Raw genomic sequence first — 16,714 nt, 5'->3', positions numbered from 1 at the left:
CTTAGCCCCGCCCCGGCCCCTCGGAAATGCGGACCGGCTGGCGTCCGCTGGAGAAGCCGCTGCTTTCAAGAGTAGTTCCGCTCTGGAGCGGAAGTGCGCGGGAGTGTCTCGGCCGCTGACCAGCTGGCATCATGGTGCCTCCTTTGCTGGAAGTGGCTCACGCTTTTTGCTGCCCGAACGGGGTTCGAGGAACTTTGAGTTGGAATTGCGGGCATGGAGGACTCCTGGCCTTCGGCACATCCTGCTCCGTGGTTCTCTACGACCCTCAGGTACGAGGGATTAGGCGCGCACACGACGGGCCTAGCTTGCAGGCCGACTACAGTTAAGGGGTCTAGGAGAGCCTCCCGAGGGGCCTGGACTCTGTCCTCTCCTGCGTGGCGCTGCCTCTACCTAGGGTGACCGTGGCCCGTGACCCCCGAACTGAAACCCCAAGGACGGCATCTTTCTCAGAACCCTTAGAAAAATTAAAATTTAGGCGTGGGTTAAAGCCACACGCGGCATCTGAGTTCTTTGTTTCCCCACTATACTTTAAACGAGCTTACGCTGAATTGCAAAGAAATGTTACGGATATTTTAGATACGTGGATGCAGCATTTATTTATTTATTTATTTATTTATTTATTTAGATTTTTCGAGGCAGGGTTCTCTGTAGCTTTGGAGCCTGTCCTGAATTGCAAAGAAATGCTACGGATATTTTAGATATGTGAATGCAACATTTATTTATTTATTTATTTATTTGAGTTTTTCGAGGCAGGGTTTCTCTGTAGCTTTGGAGCAAGTCCTGCAACTAGTTCTTGTACACCAGGCTGGCCTCGAACTCACAGAGATCCTCCTGCCTCTGCCTCCCAAGTGCTGGGATTAAAGGCGTGCGCCACCGCCGCCCGGTTGTGAATGCAGCTTTTAAAGAACTATGGGAAAAATAGCGGATGGGAGTCCTAAGCCCTGGTTATAAGGCAGAACTTAACCCATTTCTTGAAGATCAGCTAATTGTTTATTTTTTTGTCAGTTTTCCTATTCAGCTTCTCAAGTGAGTAATTAATGTATTTTACCGGAGTTATGAAGCCTCGCCACCGTTTACTCTATGGTGGTAAAAGTTAGAGTTGCATGGGTCCTGCGTCACAGTTGAAAGGCTGGAAACCAAAATGCAGTGCAGATGCTTGTCTCTGTTTCCTACAGTGCTGCATTGTTAACATTTGATTTGGAATTTCATCTCCCTCAACTTTTGCAGATACAAGATTCTATATGAAAAAAATTTTAGTTGCCTCCTCTTCCCTTTAGCGTGCTCTTAGCTTTTCTCACCGTTATCCCTTTATCATACATTCTTGATGGGTAAGAAGAAGCATATCAAACCAAAGGTGTACTTTATACACTGCCCATCAGCCAGTGGCGAACTAGGCCAGTAGAAGCCCACCTTTGGGCGAAGGCAGTGGATTTGTTCCCATGTCTTCCATGACTTTTTGTTGCTGTTTGTTTCACTTTGTAGCCTAGGCTGCATTGCCTCTGAAGCCACTTGGTTGAGGTTGCCTTCAAGCTTACCATGCTCTTGCCTTAGCCTCCCAGGCGTTGAGACCACAGACCTGAGCCACCATTTCCACCTCTGTCACATTTTTTTAATGATAACCTGATAGTACCAAGTTTTTTTGTTGTTTTGTTTTTTTGAGATAGGGTTTCTATGTGTAACCCTGGCTATCCTGGAACTAGCTCTGTAGACCAGGCTGGCTTTGAACTCACAAAGATCCACCTGCTTCTGCATCCTGAGTGCTGGGCTTAAAGGTGCATGCCACCACCACCCGGCATGTTAGAAGATTTTTAACATACCATATGTTGAACACCCAAAATACTTTGTCAATACTTTGTCAAATATTTTCTGGTTGGGTACTTAATTTAAGGAATAAGAACACTTGAAATACGGGTCTGAAGAGATGGCTCCTAGTGGGTAAAGTGCTTCCCAAGCCAGCATGAGGACCTAAATTCAGATCCCCCAGCACCCATGTCAAAACCAGGCGTGTCTATGTGCATCTCACTCCAGGGCTCACTCCAGGGCTCACTCCAGAGCTCACTGGCTACCTAGTCTAGCAAAACAGTAATCTCGGGTTCAGAAAAGGTGGAGAATTGATTGAGAAAGACATTCTGATGTCAGCTTATGGCCTTCACACAGACACACACTGCTACAGTACAGTTTTGAGGATGATGTTCTCTTGGCATTTTTTGAGATCCCGGTCTAGGCTTGCTGTAGGCGTTGTGACGCTACAAAGATAATGAGTAATTACTTTTCATTCTAGTGGGAAGACAAGGAACTGCATTTAAGTGCTTTCCAACCTCAGAGAGCTCATTTGTTAAATACATTTGTTTATGCACATTTACCCGTTCCTTTTTCCCAGCCGTGAGAAATTCTGTTTGGCATACAAGCAGGCGTCAAGTCAGTGCTACTGGTAACAAACTTGGAAAGGGCTGTAATGAGACATCCTATGAGGAGATCTTTAGCTGTGTGTGAAGTCATGCTGCCCAGGGGTAGCGGAGGATCTGACTGTAAAACTTGCAGGGATCTGATTTAGAAGAAGGTTTTTAGCAGTTGTGGCCTCATGACCCGTGCCACTGTCACTGGGGCTAAAGAACCTACCATTTGATTAACCATGAATTTATGTACATTAACTACAGATTTTTTTTTTCTTTTTAACCATCAACTTGGGCTGGAGAGATGGTTCAGTGGTTAGGAGCATTGGCTCCTCTTCCAGAGGACCCTGGTTCAGTTCTCAGTACCCACATCGTGTTATGCCCGTGTGGCAAGAACACCACAGAGCCAGTATTCAGTGCAAACACAAAGGGGTTTAATTGATTAGAACCCCAAGCTTAGGCCACTGTCCATCACTCCGGTGCAGCAGGTGGAGGAGAGTGGTCTTGAATATTTACAGGTTAGGGTTTATATAAGGGAAAACCACAAGTGGGTCACAGCCTGGTCAGAGGGTCTTGGGGTAGCTGACATTTAACCTGATTGGTTATGGTGAGGGGAAGTACAGAACTGAAGAGTAAAGCAGTTAAAAATACATGTTCATGGTTGAAGCATGTAGTTAGCCATGTGGTTAGTGTCATCAATCTATCCTTATCAGTTATACCCAGGGTGGAGTTCAACTCCCATTTTCAGGAACTTGGGGTCATGGAGAGGGCATAAGAGGGGTGGTCTTAGTTTAGTTCAAATTTGATCCTCACAGTGGCAGCTCACAGCTGTCTGTAATTCCAGTTCCAGGCGATCCAACACCCAGACACACATACAGACAAAACACCAATGCATATGGGAAAAAAAATTAAACCTTCTCTTAATGCAGCTTAGTAGTATTTTGCCGAGGACTATGACCCTCAAATGGGTAACTCAAGCCACAGTTAGAGGTTGATGGCTTGAAAGGCAACTCTGTTGATGGAATTCTGTTCTTTTTTTCTTTTTGGTTTTTTGAGGCAGGGTTTCTCAGTGTCAATAGTCCTACTGTCCTGGAACTAGCTCTTATAGACCAGGCTGGCCTTGAACTCACAGAGATCCACCTGCCTCTGCCTCCTGAGTACTGGGATTAAAGGTGTGTGTCACCGCTCTTGAGCTGGAATTCTGTTCTTTTTTATTGCATCAAAATACTGACAGCTGATTTTTACTTATTTATCAATCCCTTTGTGTACTACATTCTAATGTACTAATTGATATTTTTTTCCTCTAAAGAGAAGGGTAGTTGTCAACAATCTGAATGGTCACACCGCCCGAGTCAATTGCCTGGAGTGGATACGTAGACGGGATGGCTGTAAGTAGAAAGCCAAGAAGGCTGATCTCATGCTTTTTGAAAAATTACAGTTAGTAATTTTTTTCATTGTTATCTCTTAATTTATCATTTCCTTGATTGATGTCAGTTTGGGGTGAACATTATAGAAAGTACTCTTAGCAAGCTTATGGAAAAAATGGTAACTGGTCTATCCAGTGACTAGGTAGCTGACTAGTGTTTTTACTTGATAGCAGTTGAAGCATGGATACACCTATGCCCATAACCTTTGGTTGGAAAACCTTTGAGCAGGGCATAGGTGGAGAATGACAGTTGACCCAGTCTGTTTCAGCTGAAGATGGACTGTTGCTTAGTTAAGATCTTGTATGCCTGTTGCACTTGATAGTATAGTCTGGAAAGTAAGGGGTGGTAATGGATCAGAGGACCCTTGGTGATCTCAAGATGTGTGAGGTCCATGATGTTTTCATAATACTAGGAAGTGTATTCATTCACAGCTGTCATGAGTGTGCTTTGTGGTTTTTCTATTAGCCACATGATGTGTGACGCTGTAATAGACTAAATAGAGAAGCAAATATGAAACGTCAGCTGTTTTCTAATACAGTCAGACATTAAAGAACCTTGTAGACATATAAAATTGTGCTTCTGTTCTTTTTAAGTTTTTGTGGTTCTAATATTAGAATTCTTCAGCTTCCATGAAAATTTGCATTAACATATTTTGTATATCATTATAATTAAATTACTATTGCCAGTGTTTGTTGGTGGGGTTGGGTACATACCACAGTGCATGTGTAGAGTTGATTTTTCCACCTACCTTTTTGTGGGTTTGAGAATCAAACTCAGGTCTCTGGGTTTGTACAGCAGGTGCCTAAGATGTAATGAACCATCTTAACTGTGTCTTTGCTTGTTTGTTTTTTTAAGACTAGGTCTCACTGTGTCCTGGCTGGCCTAGAACTCACTATGTAGACCAGACTGGCCTCAAATCCACAGAGGTGCCCCTGCCTCTTCCTCTGGAGTGCTGGGGCTAAAGGCATGTGTTTCCAAGCCCAACATCATTGTAGTTCTTAAATAAACTATTAAAAAAATACTTTTAAAAAATTTTAATACTGATATATATAGCCCACATTAAAAGCTTCTTAGGGGTTCTTCGAAATCTGTTTTTTTGGGTTTTTTTTGAGATAGGGTTTCACTGTAGTTCTAGAGCCTGTCCTGGAACTAGCTCTTGTAGACCAGGCTGGCCTCGAACTCACAGAGATCCACGTGCCTCTGCCACGTGCTGGGATTAAAGGCATGTGCTGTCACTATCGCCCAGCTGGTTCTTCAAATTCTTAAAGAATGTGAAGTGGGACAAAAATTTTGAAAATCACTGGAATGCAGTGAATTATTTCTCTTTATTGTGAGACTCTGACTCCAGAGTTTCTAATGGACCTGTTGATTGCTGTAACTCTCAGTCCAGTGAAATTCTCTTAGTTGTCCTTCTGTGCCGGCTGTGCTGTTGTCTAACTCTGAGTTAAGTTTCTTTTCATTCTGCATTATAATCTAGGTGCAAGTGCAGAATGTTCTTGCGCTAGTGAGACTCTCCTGTGGTTTTGTGTGTAATATTTAAAAAAAAAAATAAACTTTGTACACCACTTATCTCAAGTAGTAGATCAGAGTAAGTTGTGTATCAGTAAAAGCCATTATATAATACAAAGACTGGCTCTTCATGTATGTGCAGAAACACAGTTAGTTGTAAATATATTACTTGCCACCCCTTGACATCAGAGACCACAGGAATCACACCATAGGACTTTGTTGTGAAGCATGAATTTTGCTTTATTTAAAAGTAAGGTCACATGAAATGAATTACATGTGTTATCACTGTAATTAGTGCCCCTCTACTAAGGTCTGTCACCGTGTGATTTAGATTCCCTAAGAAGGTGATGAGAAAATAACTAGGGGAAGGAATGAGATGAATGCAAATATTTACCAAAACAACTTTTTCAGCCTCTTCCTCAGAATTGGTGTCTGGAGGATCCGACAGTCGAGTGATTCACTGGGAATTAGAGAATAATAAGGTCAGTAGCTGTTTCTAACTCTAAGAAATGACTATATTTACTTTTCAAGTTTTAGCTCTTCTTTTTGTTTTCTGATTTATGAGTGCCCTCGTTTTTTTCTCATCTATGAACTTACTTTATTTGTTTATCTGTAACCTATATACTTTATTGTTTTGTAAAATCTGAAGAAGAAACCCCAGCACTGAGAAAGTGGACACAAAGTCCCCAGCCAAGCAGGTGTTTGCATTTTATACCTACTGGGAAAGAAAAAATATATTTTCTGCCATTGAGTGTCACTGGATGTATCAAACATAATCTAGGTCAAGCCCCATGTCCAGAAGTAGCTGGCCAACACAAAACTGGTTCCATGTTTTTATATTTTTGTTTTGTTGTTGTTGGGTTGTGTTTTTTTTTTTCTTCATTTTGGCTTTAGTTAGTTAGTTAGTTAGTTTTTACATACTAATCCTAGTTCCCCCTCTCTCCTCTCCTTTCACTTTCCCCTTCCCCCCACCCCACCTCCCATTTGCTCCTCAGAGAGGTTAAGGCCTCTCCTGGGAATTTAACTAAGTCTGTTCCATCACCTCATTGAGACAGAACCGAGCCCCCACCCCCCAGGCTGAGCAAGGTATCTCCATAGAGAATGGGTTCCACAAAGTTGGTTCAGGCATTAGCATTAGATCCTGGTTCCACTGCCAGTGGCCCCATGTACTGTCCAAATCACCCTATTGTCCTGTATTCAGGGGTCCTAGTTTGGACCTATGCAGGTTCCCCAGTTGTCAGTCTGAAGTTAGTGATCCTCTGCTATGATCTTCAGCTAGTTCGGGTCAGCTGATGCTGTGGGTTTCCACATCATATCATGGTCTTGACTCCTTTCTTTGTTCATATTATCACTCGTCCCTTTCTTCACCTGGAGCCTGGCCCAGATGTTAGTTGTGGATCTCTCCATCTGCTTTCATCTGTTTCTGGAAGAGAATTCTAGCTTTTTTGGGGTTGTGGACTGTAGGCTGGTTATTCTTTACTTTATGTCTGGTATCCACTTATGAGTGAATGAATATGTGCTATATTTGTCTCCGGTTCCATCCATTTGCCTGCAAATTTAAAGATGTCTTTTTTTTTTTTTAACTGCTGAGTAGTACTCCATTGTGTAAATGTACCATGTTTTCTTTATCCGTTTCCGTTGAGGGGCATCTAGGTTGTTTCCAGGTTCTGGCTATTACGAATAATGCTGCTATGTACATAGTTGAGCAAATGTTCTTGGGGTGTGATTGTGCTCCTTTTGGGTGTAAACCCAAAAGTTATGGTATTGCTGGGTCTTAAGGTAGGTTGATTTCTAATTTTCTGAGAAATCGCCATACTGATTTCCACAATGGCCGTACAGTTGTACTTCCCACCAGCAATGGAGGAGTGTTCCCCTTACCCGATATCCTCTCCAGCATAAACTGTCATTGTTGTTTTGTTTTTTATCTTAACCATTCTGATTGGTGTAAGATGGTATCTCAAGAGTTGTTTTGATTTGCATTTCCCTGATTACTAAATGTCTTTTGGCCATTTGAGAGTCTTCTGTTGAGTATTCTCTGTTTAGATCTGTTCTCAATTTTAGAATTTGATTACTTGATAGTTTGATGTCTAGTTTCTTGTGTTCTTTGTATATTTTGGAGATCAGCCCTCTGTCAGATGTGGGGTTCTGAAGGCAGCTGTTTTGTCTTGTTGACTGTGTTCTTTACAAAAACTTGTTAGTTTCAGGAGGTCCCATTTATTAATTGTTGCTCTCAGTGTCTTTGCCAGTTGGGTTATATTTAGGAAATGGTCTCCTGTGAGAGTGCATTCAAGTGTACATCCCACTTTCTTTTCTATGAGGTTTAGTGTGGATAGATATATGTTGAGGTCTTTGATCCATTTGGACTTGAGTTTTATGTATGGTGATAGATATGGATCTATTTGCATTCTTCTGCATGTCAACTTCCAGTTACACCAACACCATTTGTTGAAGATGCTTTCTCTTTTCCATTTTATAGTTTTAGCTTCTTTGTCAAAAATCAGGTGTTCATAGGTGTGTGGATTAATGTCAGGATCTTCGATTTGATTTCTTTGGTCCTCCTGTCTGTTTTTATGCCATTACCAATCTGTTTTCATCACTGTAGCTCAGTAATAGAGCTTGATGACAGGGATGGTGATGCCTCTAGAAGTTCCTTTATTGTACAGGGTTGCTCTGGCTATCCTGGGCTTTTTGTTTCTCCATATGAAATTTAGTATTGTTCTTTTAAGGTCTGTGAAGAATTGTGCTGGGGTTTTGATGGGGATTGCATTGAGTCTGTAGATTGCCATTTTTACTGTTTTAATACTGCCTATCCATCAGCATGGGAGATAATCTTCAATTTCGTTCTGCAAAGACTTAAAGTTCTTGTCATACAGGTCTTTCACTTGTTTGGTTATAGTTACCCCAAGATATTTTATGTTGTTTGTGTCTATTGTGAAGGGTGAGGTTTCTCTGGTTTCTTTCTCAGCTTGCTTATCATCTGTATATAGAAGTGCTACCCATTTTTTTTGAGTTAAACTTGTATCCTGCCACATTACTGAAGATATTTATCAGCTTTTGGAGTTCCCTAGTAGAATTTTTGGGGTCACTTATGTTTACTATCATATTATCAGCAAATAGGGAAAGTTTGATTTCTTCCTTTCTAGTTTGTATCCCCTTGATCTACTTTTGTTGTCTTAATTGCTCTAGCAAAGACTTTGAGTGCTATACTAATAGAATAGATATGGAGAGAATGGACAGCCTTCTTGTTTCTGATTATAGGGGGATCGCTTTGAATTTCTCTTCATTTAGTTTGATGATGGTTGTTGGCTTGCTGTATTATTATTATTATTTTTATTATGTTTAGGAATGTTCCTTGTATCCTTGATCTCTCCAAGACCTTTATCATGAAGGGGTGTTATATTTTGTCGAAGACTTTCTGCATCTAATGAGATGATCATGGTTTTTTTTTTTTTCCCAGCTTGTTTATATGGTGGATTATGTTGATGGATTTTTGTATGTTGAACCATTCCTGCATCTCTGGGATGAAGCCTACTTGATCGTGGGGGATGACATTTCTGATGTGTTCTTGGATTCAGTTTGCCAGTATTTTATTGAGTATTTTTGCATCAATGTTCCTGAGGGAGATTGGTTTGTAATTCTCTTTCTTAGTTGCATATTTGTGTGATTTGGGTATTGGGGTAATTGTAGCCTTATAAAAAGGGTTTGACAGTGTTCCTTCTTCTGTTGTTTGGTACAATTTGAAGAGTATTGGTATTAGCTCTTTGAAATTCTGGTACAATTCTGCACTGAAGCTATCTGGTCCTGGGCTTATTTTCGTTGGGAGATTTTTGATGACTTTCTAATTCCTTATGGGTTATAGATCTATTTAATTTGTTTATCTTTTAATTGATTTAATTTTGGTATGTGGTACTTAGCCAGAAAGTTGTCCATTTCATTAAATTTTTCAATTTTGTAGAGTACAGGTTTTTGAAGTATGACCTTATGATTCTCTGAATTTCCTCAGTGTCTGTTGTTACGTTCCCCTTTTCATTCCTTATTTTGTTAATTTGAATATTTTCCCTCTGCCTTTCGGTCAGTTTGGATAAAGGTTTGTCAATCTTGTTGATTTTTCTCAAAGACCTAACCCCTTATTTTACTGATTATTTGTATTGTTTTCTTTGTTTCTGTTTTATTGATTCCATCCCTCAATTTATTATTTCATGCTGTCTACTCCTTCTGGGTGAGTTTGCTTCTTTTTGTTCTAGATCTTTCAGGTGTTCTGTTAATTCACTAGCATGGGGTTTTTCCAGCTTCTTTATGTAGGCATCTAGTGCTGTGAACTTTCCTCTTAGGACTGCTGTCATTGTGTCCCATAAGTTTGGGACATATGTTGTGTGGTCATTTTCATCGAATTTTAGGGAGTCCTTATTGTCTTTATTTCTTCCTTCACCCATTGGTGATTCAGTTGGGCATTGTTCAATTTCCATTGTGTTTGTGAACTTTCTGAAATTAGTGTTGTTGAATTCTACCTGTAAGCCATGGTGATCCAGTAAGATACAGGTAGTTACTCCCATTTCTTTTGTATCTACTGAGGTTTGCTTTTTTACCAAGTATGTGATCAATTTTTGAGAAGGTTCTATGAGGTGCTGAGAAGATGGTATATTCTTTCATGTTTCAGTGGAATGTTCTATAGATGTCAGTTAAGTCTATATGAGTCATAACATCTGTTAGTTCCCTTATTTCTCTGTTAAGTTTCTGTCTGGCAGACCGGTCCAATGGTGAGAGTGGGGTGTTGAAGTCTCCCATTATTAGTGTGGGGGGCTTAATGTGAGATTTAAGCTTTAGTAATGTTTCTTTTACAAATGTGGGTTCCCTTGTATTTGGGGCATAGATGTTCAGAATTGAGATTTCCTCTTGATGGATTTTTCTTCCTGTGACTAATATGAAATGTCCTTCTTTGTCTTTTTTGATCAATTTTAGTTTGATGTCTATTTTGTTAGATATTAGGATAGCTACACCCGCTTCTGTTTTAGATCCACTTGATTGGGAAATTTTTTCCCAACCCTTTATTCTGAGGTAATGCCTTTGAGGTCAAGGTGTGTTTCTTGTATACAGCAGAGAATGGATTCTATTTTAGTATCCAATTTGTTAACCTGTGTCATTTTATAGACGAATTGAGTCCATTGATACTAATGAACACTAATGACCAGTGATTGCAAGTTCCTGTTATTTTTGTTTTTGTTGTTGGTGGTGGTATTGCGTTTGTTTCCCTTTTGGGGATTTGCTGCTGCGAGACTGTCTATTGCCTGTGTTTTAGTACATGTAACTTGGATTGGAGTTTTCCTTCTAGTACTTTCTTTTTTTTTTTTTTTTTTTTTTTTTGGTTTTGGAGCCTGTCCTGGAACTAGCTCTTGTAGACCAGGCTGGTCTCGAACTCACAGAGATCTGCCTGCCTCTGCCTCCCGAGTGCTGGGATTAAAGGCGTGCGCACCACCGCCCAGCCCTTCTAGTACTTTCTGTAGGGCTGGATAGATATTGTTTAAATCTGGTTTTGTCACAGAATATCTTGTTTTCTCCATATATGGTAATTGAAAGTTTTGCTGTGGGTATTGTAGTCTGGGCTGGCATCTGTGGTCTCTTAGTGTCTGTAGGCCTGTTCAGGACCTTCTGACTTTCATTGTTTCCATTGAGAAGTTGGGTGTAATTCTGATAGGTCTGCCTTTATATGTTATTTCGCCTTTTTCCTTTGTAGCACTTAATATTTTTTCTTTATTCTGTATGTTTTGATTATTATGTGGTGAGGGGACTTTTTGTCCAGTCTATTTGGCGTTCTGTAAGCTTCTTGTATTTTCATAGGCATGTACTTCTTTAAGTTGGGAAAGTTTTCTTCTATGATTTTGTTGAATATATTTTCTGTGCCTTTGAGTTGGATTTCTTCTTCTTCTAACCCTGTTATTCTTTTTGGTTTTTTGAGACAGGGTTTCTCTGTGTAGCTTTGGAGCCTGTCCTGGAACTTGCTCTGTATTTTTTGTTTGTTTTTGTTTTTCGAGACAGGGTTTCTTTTTTTTTCTTTTTTTTTTTTTTTTTTTTTGGCTTTTTGAGACAGGGTTTCTTCTGTAGCTTTTGGAGACTGTCCCGGAACTAGCTCTTGTAGACCAGGCTGGTCTCGAACTCACAGAGATCCGCCTGCCTCTGCCTCCCGAGTGCTGGGATTAAAGGTGTGCGCCACCACCGCCCGGCTTCCAGAACTTGCTCTGTAGAAGGCTGGCATCAAACTCACAGAGATACACCTGTCTCTGTCTCTCAAGTGCTGGGATTAAAGGCGCGGGCCACCACTTCTCAGCTATCCCTATTATTCTTAGGTTTGGTCTTTTCATAGAGTCCCATATTTCTTGGGTATTTTGTGTTAAGCTTTTGTTGTATTTAACATTTTCTTTGACCCGTGAATATATTTCCTCTATTGTATCTTCAGCAGTGCCTTAGATCCTCTCTTCCATCTCTTGTATTCTGTTGTTTATGTTTACATTTGTGGTTCCTGATGATTTACCCAAATTTCCTTTCCAGAATTTCCTCAGTTTCAGTTTGTGTTTTCTTTATTGTCTCTATTTCAGTTTTCAAGTCTTGAGTTATTTTTATTCATTTAACTGCTTTTTCTCGGTTTTCTCTAAGGGATTTGTTGATTACTTCCAATTTTTTGTTTGTCTTTTCCTCCACTTTTTTAAGGGAATTTTTTGTTTCCTCTTTAACCACCTCAATCATTTTCATAAAGTTGGTTTTAAGGTCATTTTCTTCTTCATCTGCGTTGGGGTGTTCAGATCTTGCTGTTGTAGAGCCACTAGTTTCTGGTGGTATCGTATTGCTCTTTATGTTGTTGAGTGTATTCTTACCTTGTTATCTACCACCAATTCCTCCAGTCAGTATTGGTGGTCCCTCTTCCTCTAATTGGTATAGTTGGGGGTTTGTGACTCCATTGGGCGCTCCTTCAGGTGCAGGCAGAGCAGAGCCTCCAGTGATCTCTCCTCTAGGTTCGTGTGGACCCAAGGCCCACTCCTTGAGGTCGAGGCTGTGCACATGTCACATGTCTGGTCTGGTTGCTTGCTTCTCCCAGGCAGGTCGGTTGCTTGGGCTTCTGCATGATTCCATGTGGATTAGTCACTCGGAACTTCCTCTCATTTTTTTTTCTTTTTTTTTTTTTTTAACAGTTTTGAGTTTTTTTTGTTTGTTTTGCTTTACAGTTTTGGTTTGCACAAATGAGAACATGAAGTTGGATGGGTAGGGGGAAAGAATCTTGAGGAGTTGGATGGGGAGAGAGAGAGAATATGAAGAAAAAAGAAAATAACTGGGCATAATCGAATTGTTATACAGGAAAGTAAATGGTCGCATATGCTACAAACTCAATATTTGAAGTAAATTGGATCTACTGTAAGATAAATTTCCAAAAGAACATTAGGAAAAAACTATCTGAAGCCCAAATACTTTATCTTTTTTTTAGGTCAACTATATAGCTCTTTTAACTAGTGTTTATTGCTGTGAAGAGACACCATGACCACAGCAACTCTTATAAAGGAAAGCATTTAATTGGAGCTTCTTACAGTTTCAGAGGTTTGTCCACTATCTTCATGGCAGGGAGTGTGGTGGTACACAGACTGACGTGGTGCTGGAGAAGGAGCAGTAAGAGAGAAACACTGGGCCTAATTTGAGCAAAGCCCACCCTTACTGACACTTCCTCCAACAAAGCCACATCCTTTAATCTGTGTCAAGTAGTGCCACTTCTTAATGACCAAACTTTGGGGGCCATTCCTGTTCAAACCATCACAGTAGCCAAGGTTATATATATGCTTTTTTAATAAAAAGATATTTCTGAGACATGGGCTGCAGAGATGCAGTGGGTAAAATGCTTGCTACACAGGCTGGAGGACCTGAGTTTCAGTCTCAAGAACCCACATAGTGGCTGGGCGTGGTAGCATTCACCTGGAATCACAAAGCTTCTATTGTGGAGTGAAGATGGAAACAGGAGAGCGCCCAGAAGCTCTGGGACAGCTAGCCTGTGCTATATCATGGCAGACAACTAAGGGATACCCAGGCTCAAATCAGGTGGAAGATGAGGACTAAGTTTGTCCTTCAGCCCCACATGCTGCCATACATTTACACAAACATACATAAATGCATATGCATACACATTACCTGAGACAGTGTCACTGTATGTCCTAATCTGGCTTAAAGGCATGATCCCCTGGAAGGCTGGAATTACAGGTGTCATACTGAGTTGAGATTGTTTATCTTCGGCATGTCAGGGCCCTGTATCCTTATTCTAATTTCTGTCTCCATGTTCTTGTGCTGTCACTTGTCTTTGTGAATCTCTCATTCAGACTGATCTTATGTGAGCTGTTCTGTTTTGGATAATGACAGACATTTTGGTTTATTAAATGGGCAGCTACTGCCAGGTGAATATAGATCTCAAATTGTAAGCAATATTCCCCACAGTGTGTGATGTTCATGGGCCTCTTGAATGGACAGTTGAGTTGTTCCTAGTTTTGGGCAAAGATTAAGAAAAGTAAAGCAAGTTATTGTGCTGGTTTTGAACATTACCCTACAGAAGTAGATAAGTCAGGACCCTCTTGGTCATGAGTCAAGGACATTATCTTGAAAGCTTAGTGGGCTTGAATAATGAAAAGTCAAAGTGCTCCATACCCAGGTGTGTGAACTTACTGTACCTCCACAGCAAACAGATGGCCTTTGAGTTGTAAGGTGGAGGGTGATTGTCTTGGGAAAAATTTAAAGGGTGAGGATTCAAAGTAAGAAAAATAGTACACAAATGAGCCTGCCATTCCCATTTAAAATCTTAGCATCCCGTTGAATTCAGAGGAGACAGTTTAGGAAATGTTACTAGATAGTATATATGTACAAAAATAGTGGAGAATAAGGGAAGATCGTATTTGAGTACTAGCTTTAGGAGTTCATTCTTAGGCTGATCTTATGGTGTAGGCCTGTACTGTCAGCACTCAACAGGCTGAGGCAGAAGTATGAATTTAAGGTCAGTATAGGCTATACAGCAAAACACTATCTCAAAGTTTTTGTTGTTGTGTTTGGGCTGGGATACAGATCCGTAGCAGAGCACCTGCCTAGTGTGGATGAGGTCCTTAGCTTTCAGGGGAGGGGTTCTTATTCAGCAAACATTTGAAAGTCAGTTTGCTAAGGAAAGCAGTATGTCAAGAGTAATGTGATAGCACTGCTAACTCAGCATAGGGAAAACAGGAAGAAAAGGAGAGTGTGTGTAAGAAAATGCTTTTGGCATTGATAGGTTAGTTAAAATAGATTGGGGATACAATGGAGAGGGAAAGAGTAAATGAAAATTGGATTCTTTCTTAGGGCCCTGGGAAAAAGGTGCTTCTGCAGAAAAAAGAAATGGGTAAGATATGGAACCATGTCATGTGAGCTACTGGCTGCTACAGGAATTAGAGGGCCATGTGGAGAAGGGATTTTGGAACCACCTGCATTTGAATGAACAGAATGACACCCCTACTGGGCCCAGTCTTAGCAGAAGATTCCAGGGAGGCTAAATGAGCTCAGGATGTGTGACTTGGTGGAGCATAAACATCAGTCAACAATTGGCGACCACGTGGACAGCTGCATCCACATAAAGCCTGAGAGCTTGGGAAGTAATTCTAGACAGAAAAGAATAGAGTTAAACACGGCTTATTGATAGCAGCATTTTCTCAGGTGGGCTCTGTTTGCTAGAGGCAAGTGTGTCTCATTTAAGAGAAGCTTCCTGACTCAACTTTAGCTGCAAAAACTTCACAGCCCTTTTAAGAGTTTCTGCCACAAAACACTTAAATGATATTTTTGAATAGCCTACAGCATTCTTCTTGGTGGTGGCATGGACCTTGAAACGCCATAGAAGTGTGGAAATAAACATGGTACCTTTGCCATAAAGCTAGACTCTCAGAAAGCTAAAAAATGGGTTGGATCCAGCCGTCAAAGTCATGACTTTAATCCTAGCCATATTGCTTAGCAAATTAAAGACTAATGCGGTCAGAAAAAGAGAGATGTATAGTAAAGATAATTCAGATGAAGAAAACCTCTAAGTGATTTATAGTGTGTTTAAAAATATGTGTAAGTTTGGGAGAGAAAAGAAAAAGGATAAAGTCCTTAAAAAAGAAAAAACGAGAGTGGTTGGGTGTAGTGGCGCATACCTTTAATCCCAACAGTTGGGAGGCAGAGGTCTACAAAGGGAGTTCCAGGACAGGCTCCAAAGCTACAGAGAAACCCTGTCTCGAAACAACAACAACAAAGAAAAAATTTCTTTAGGACCCCATAAGATTATCAACATCCCCAATCAGCAGGAAGTAGCCTAGAAAACTACGCCCACATTCCCAAAAAATAGATTATGAATGTTTGCCTTTGTTTAGAATGTTGGTTACAAGCTGTTACTGATAATGATCAGGAAGAATGCTAAATAAGGGAGATTTGATTTAGAGTTCTTGTTTTGAAAACAAAAGGGGGGGGGCAAGTGCTGTGGGACAATGTTCTGTACCCTGTCAATTGTATTTTAATAAAATGCTGATTGGCCAGTAGCCAGACAGGAAGTATAGGTGGGGCAAGGAGAACAGGGGAATTCTGGGAAGAGTAAAGTTTCAGACTGCAGTCATCATCTAGACACAGAGGAAGCAACCTGTGACTTCCTCACCAAAAAAGGTACCAAGCCACATAGCTAACACAGACTAGAATTATGGGTTCAGATGTAAGATATAAGAGTTAGTAAGAAGCGGGGCGGTGGTGGCGCACGCCTTTAATCCCAGCACTCGGGAGGCAGAGGCAGGCGGATCTCTGTGAGTTCGAGGCCAGCCTGGTATACAAGAGCTAGTTCCAGAACATGAACCAAAAAGCTATGGAGAAACCCTGTCTCGAAAATCAAAAAAAAAAAAAAAAGAGTTAATAAGAAGCCTGAGCTAATAAGCCAATCAGTTTATAGTTAATGTAGACTTCTGTGTTTTTTGGGGACTGAATGACTGTGGGACCAGGCGGGACAGAAAGCTCAGTCAGCAAGCTCTAATTTTTGAGACCTGAAGTGAGAGACTTGCCAGATTCTTCCTCAGTGCCTCCCTAAGTTCTTAGTGGCAGGACAGTCAAACTGAGGGGAGAATGAGGCCAGTCTGAGGCGGGGTATGAAAGAAGGATGAAAGGAATGGGGATTCAGGAGAAAAGGCTGAGCATCTTAGGGATTGGGTACCCATCTTGTGTTTCTGTGTGCAGTGCACCTGGACTGCTGACCAAAGAAAGAGCCTCTAACATGGCGTAGCTGAGAATGCCCTCTTGTCTCCGCCTCCCAAGTGCTGGGATTACAAATATACAGCCATCATGTTCTATCTACAGCCTCACCTTCCTTCTTCGAGACAGTTTCTTTTT

The 16,714-nt window shown here is 40.9% G+C and overlaps 1 protein-coding gene across 1 annotated transcript in view; it reads left to right on the top strand.

The window, feature by feature from the left end:
* Window positions 1-80: 80 nt before the first annotated feature.
* LOC121441854 (elongator complex protein 2-like) overlaps window positions 81-16,714 on the top strand; it is a 42,276-nt gene continuing 25,642 nt past the window's right edge. Inside the window, exons 1-3 of the mRNA XM_041643173.1 lie at window positions 81-269; window positions 3,703-3,781; window positions 5,741-5,811. Of these exons, the coding sequence (XP_041499107.1) occupies window positions 132-269; window positions 3,703-3,781; window positions 5,741-5,811 (288 nt within the window). The 5' untranslated portion in view covers window positions 81-131. The remainder of the gene's footprint in view (window positions 270-3,702; window positions 3,782-5,740; window positions 5,812-16,714) is intronic.

This window comes from Microtus oregoni, unplaced genomic scaffold, assembly GCF_018167655.1.
Source record: "Microtus oregoni isolate MIOR12 unplaced genomic scaffold, Mior012 000082F_ref0000272, whole genome shotgun sequence".
Lineage (NCBI taxonomy): Eukaryota > Metazoa > Chordata > Mammalia > Rodentia > Cricetidae > Microtus > Microtus oregoni.
Note: the sequence above shows the minus strand (reverse complement) of the source record. Positions and strands in the feature narration are given on the sequence as shown.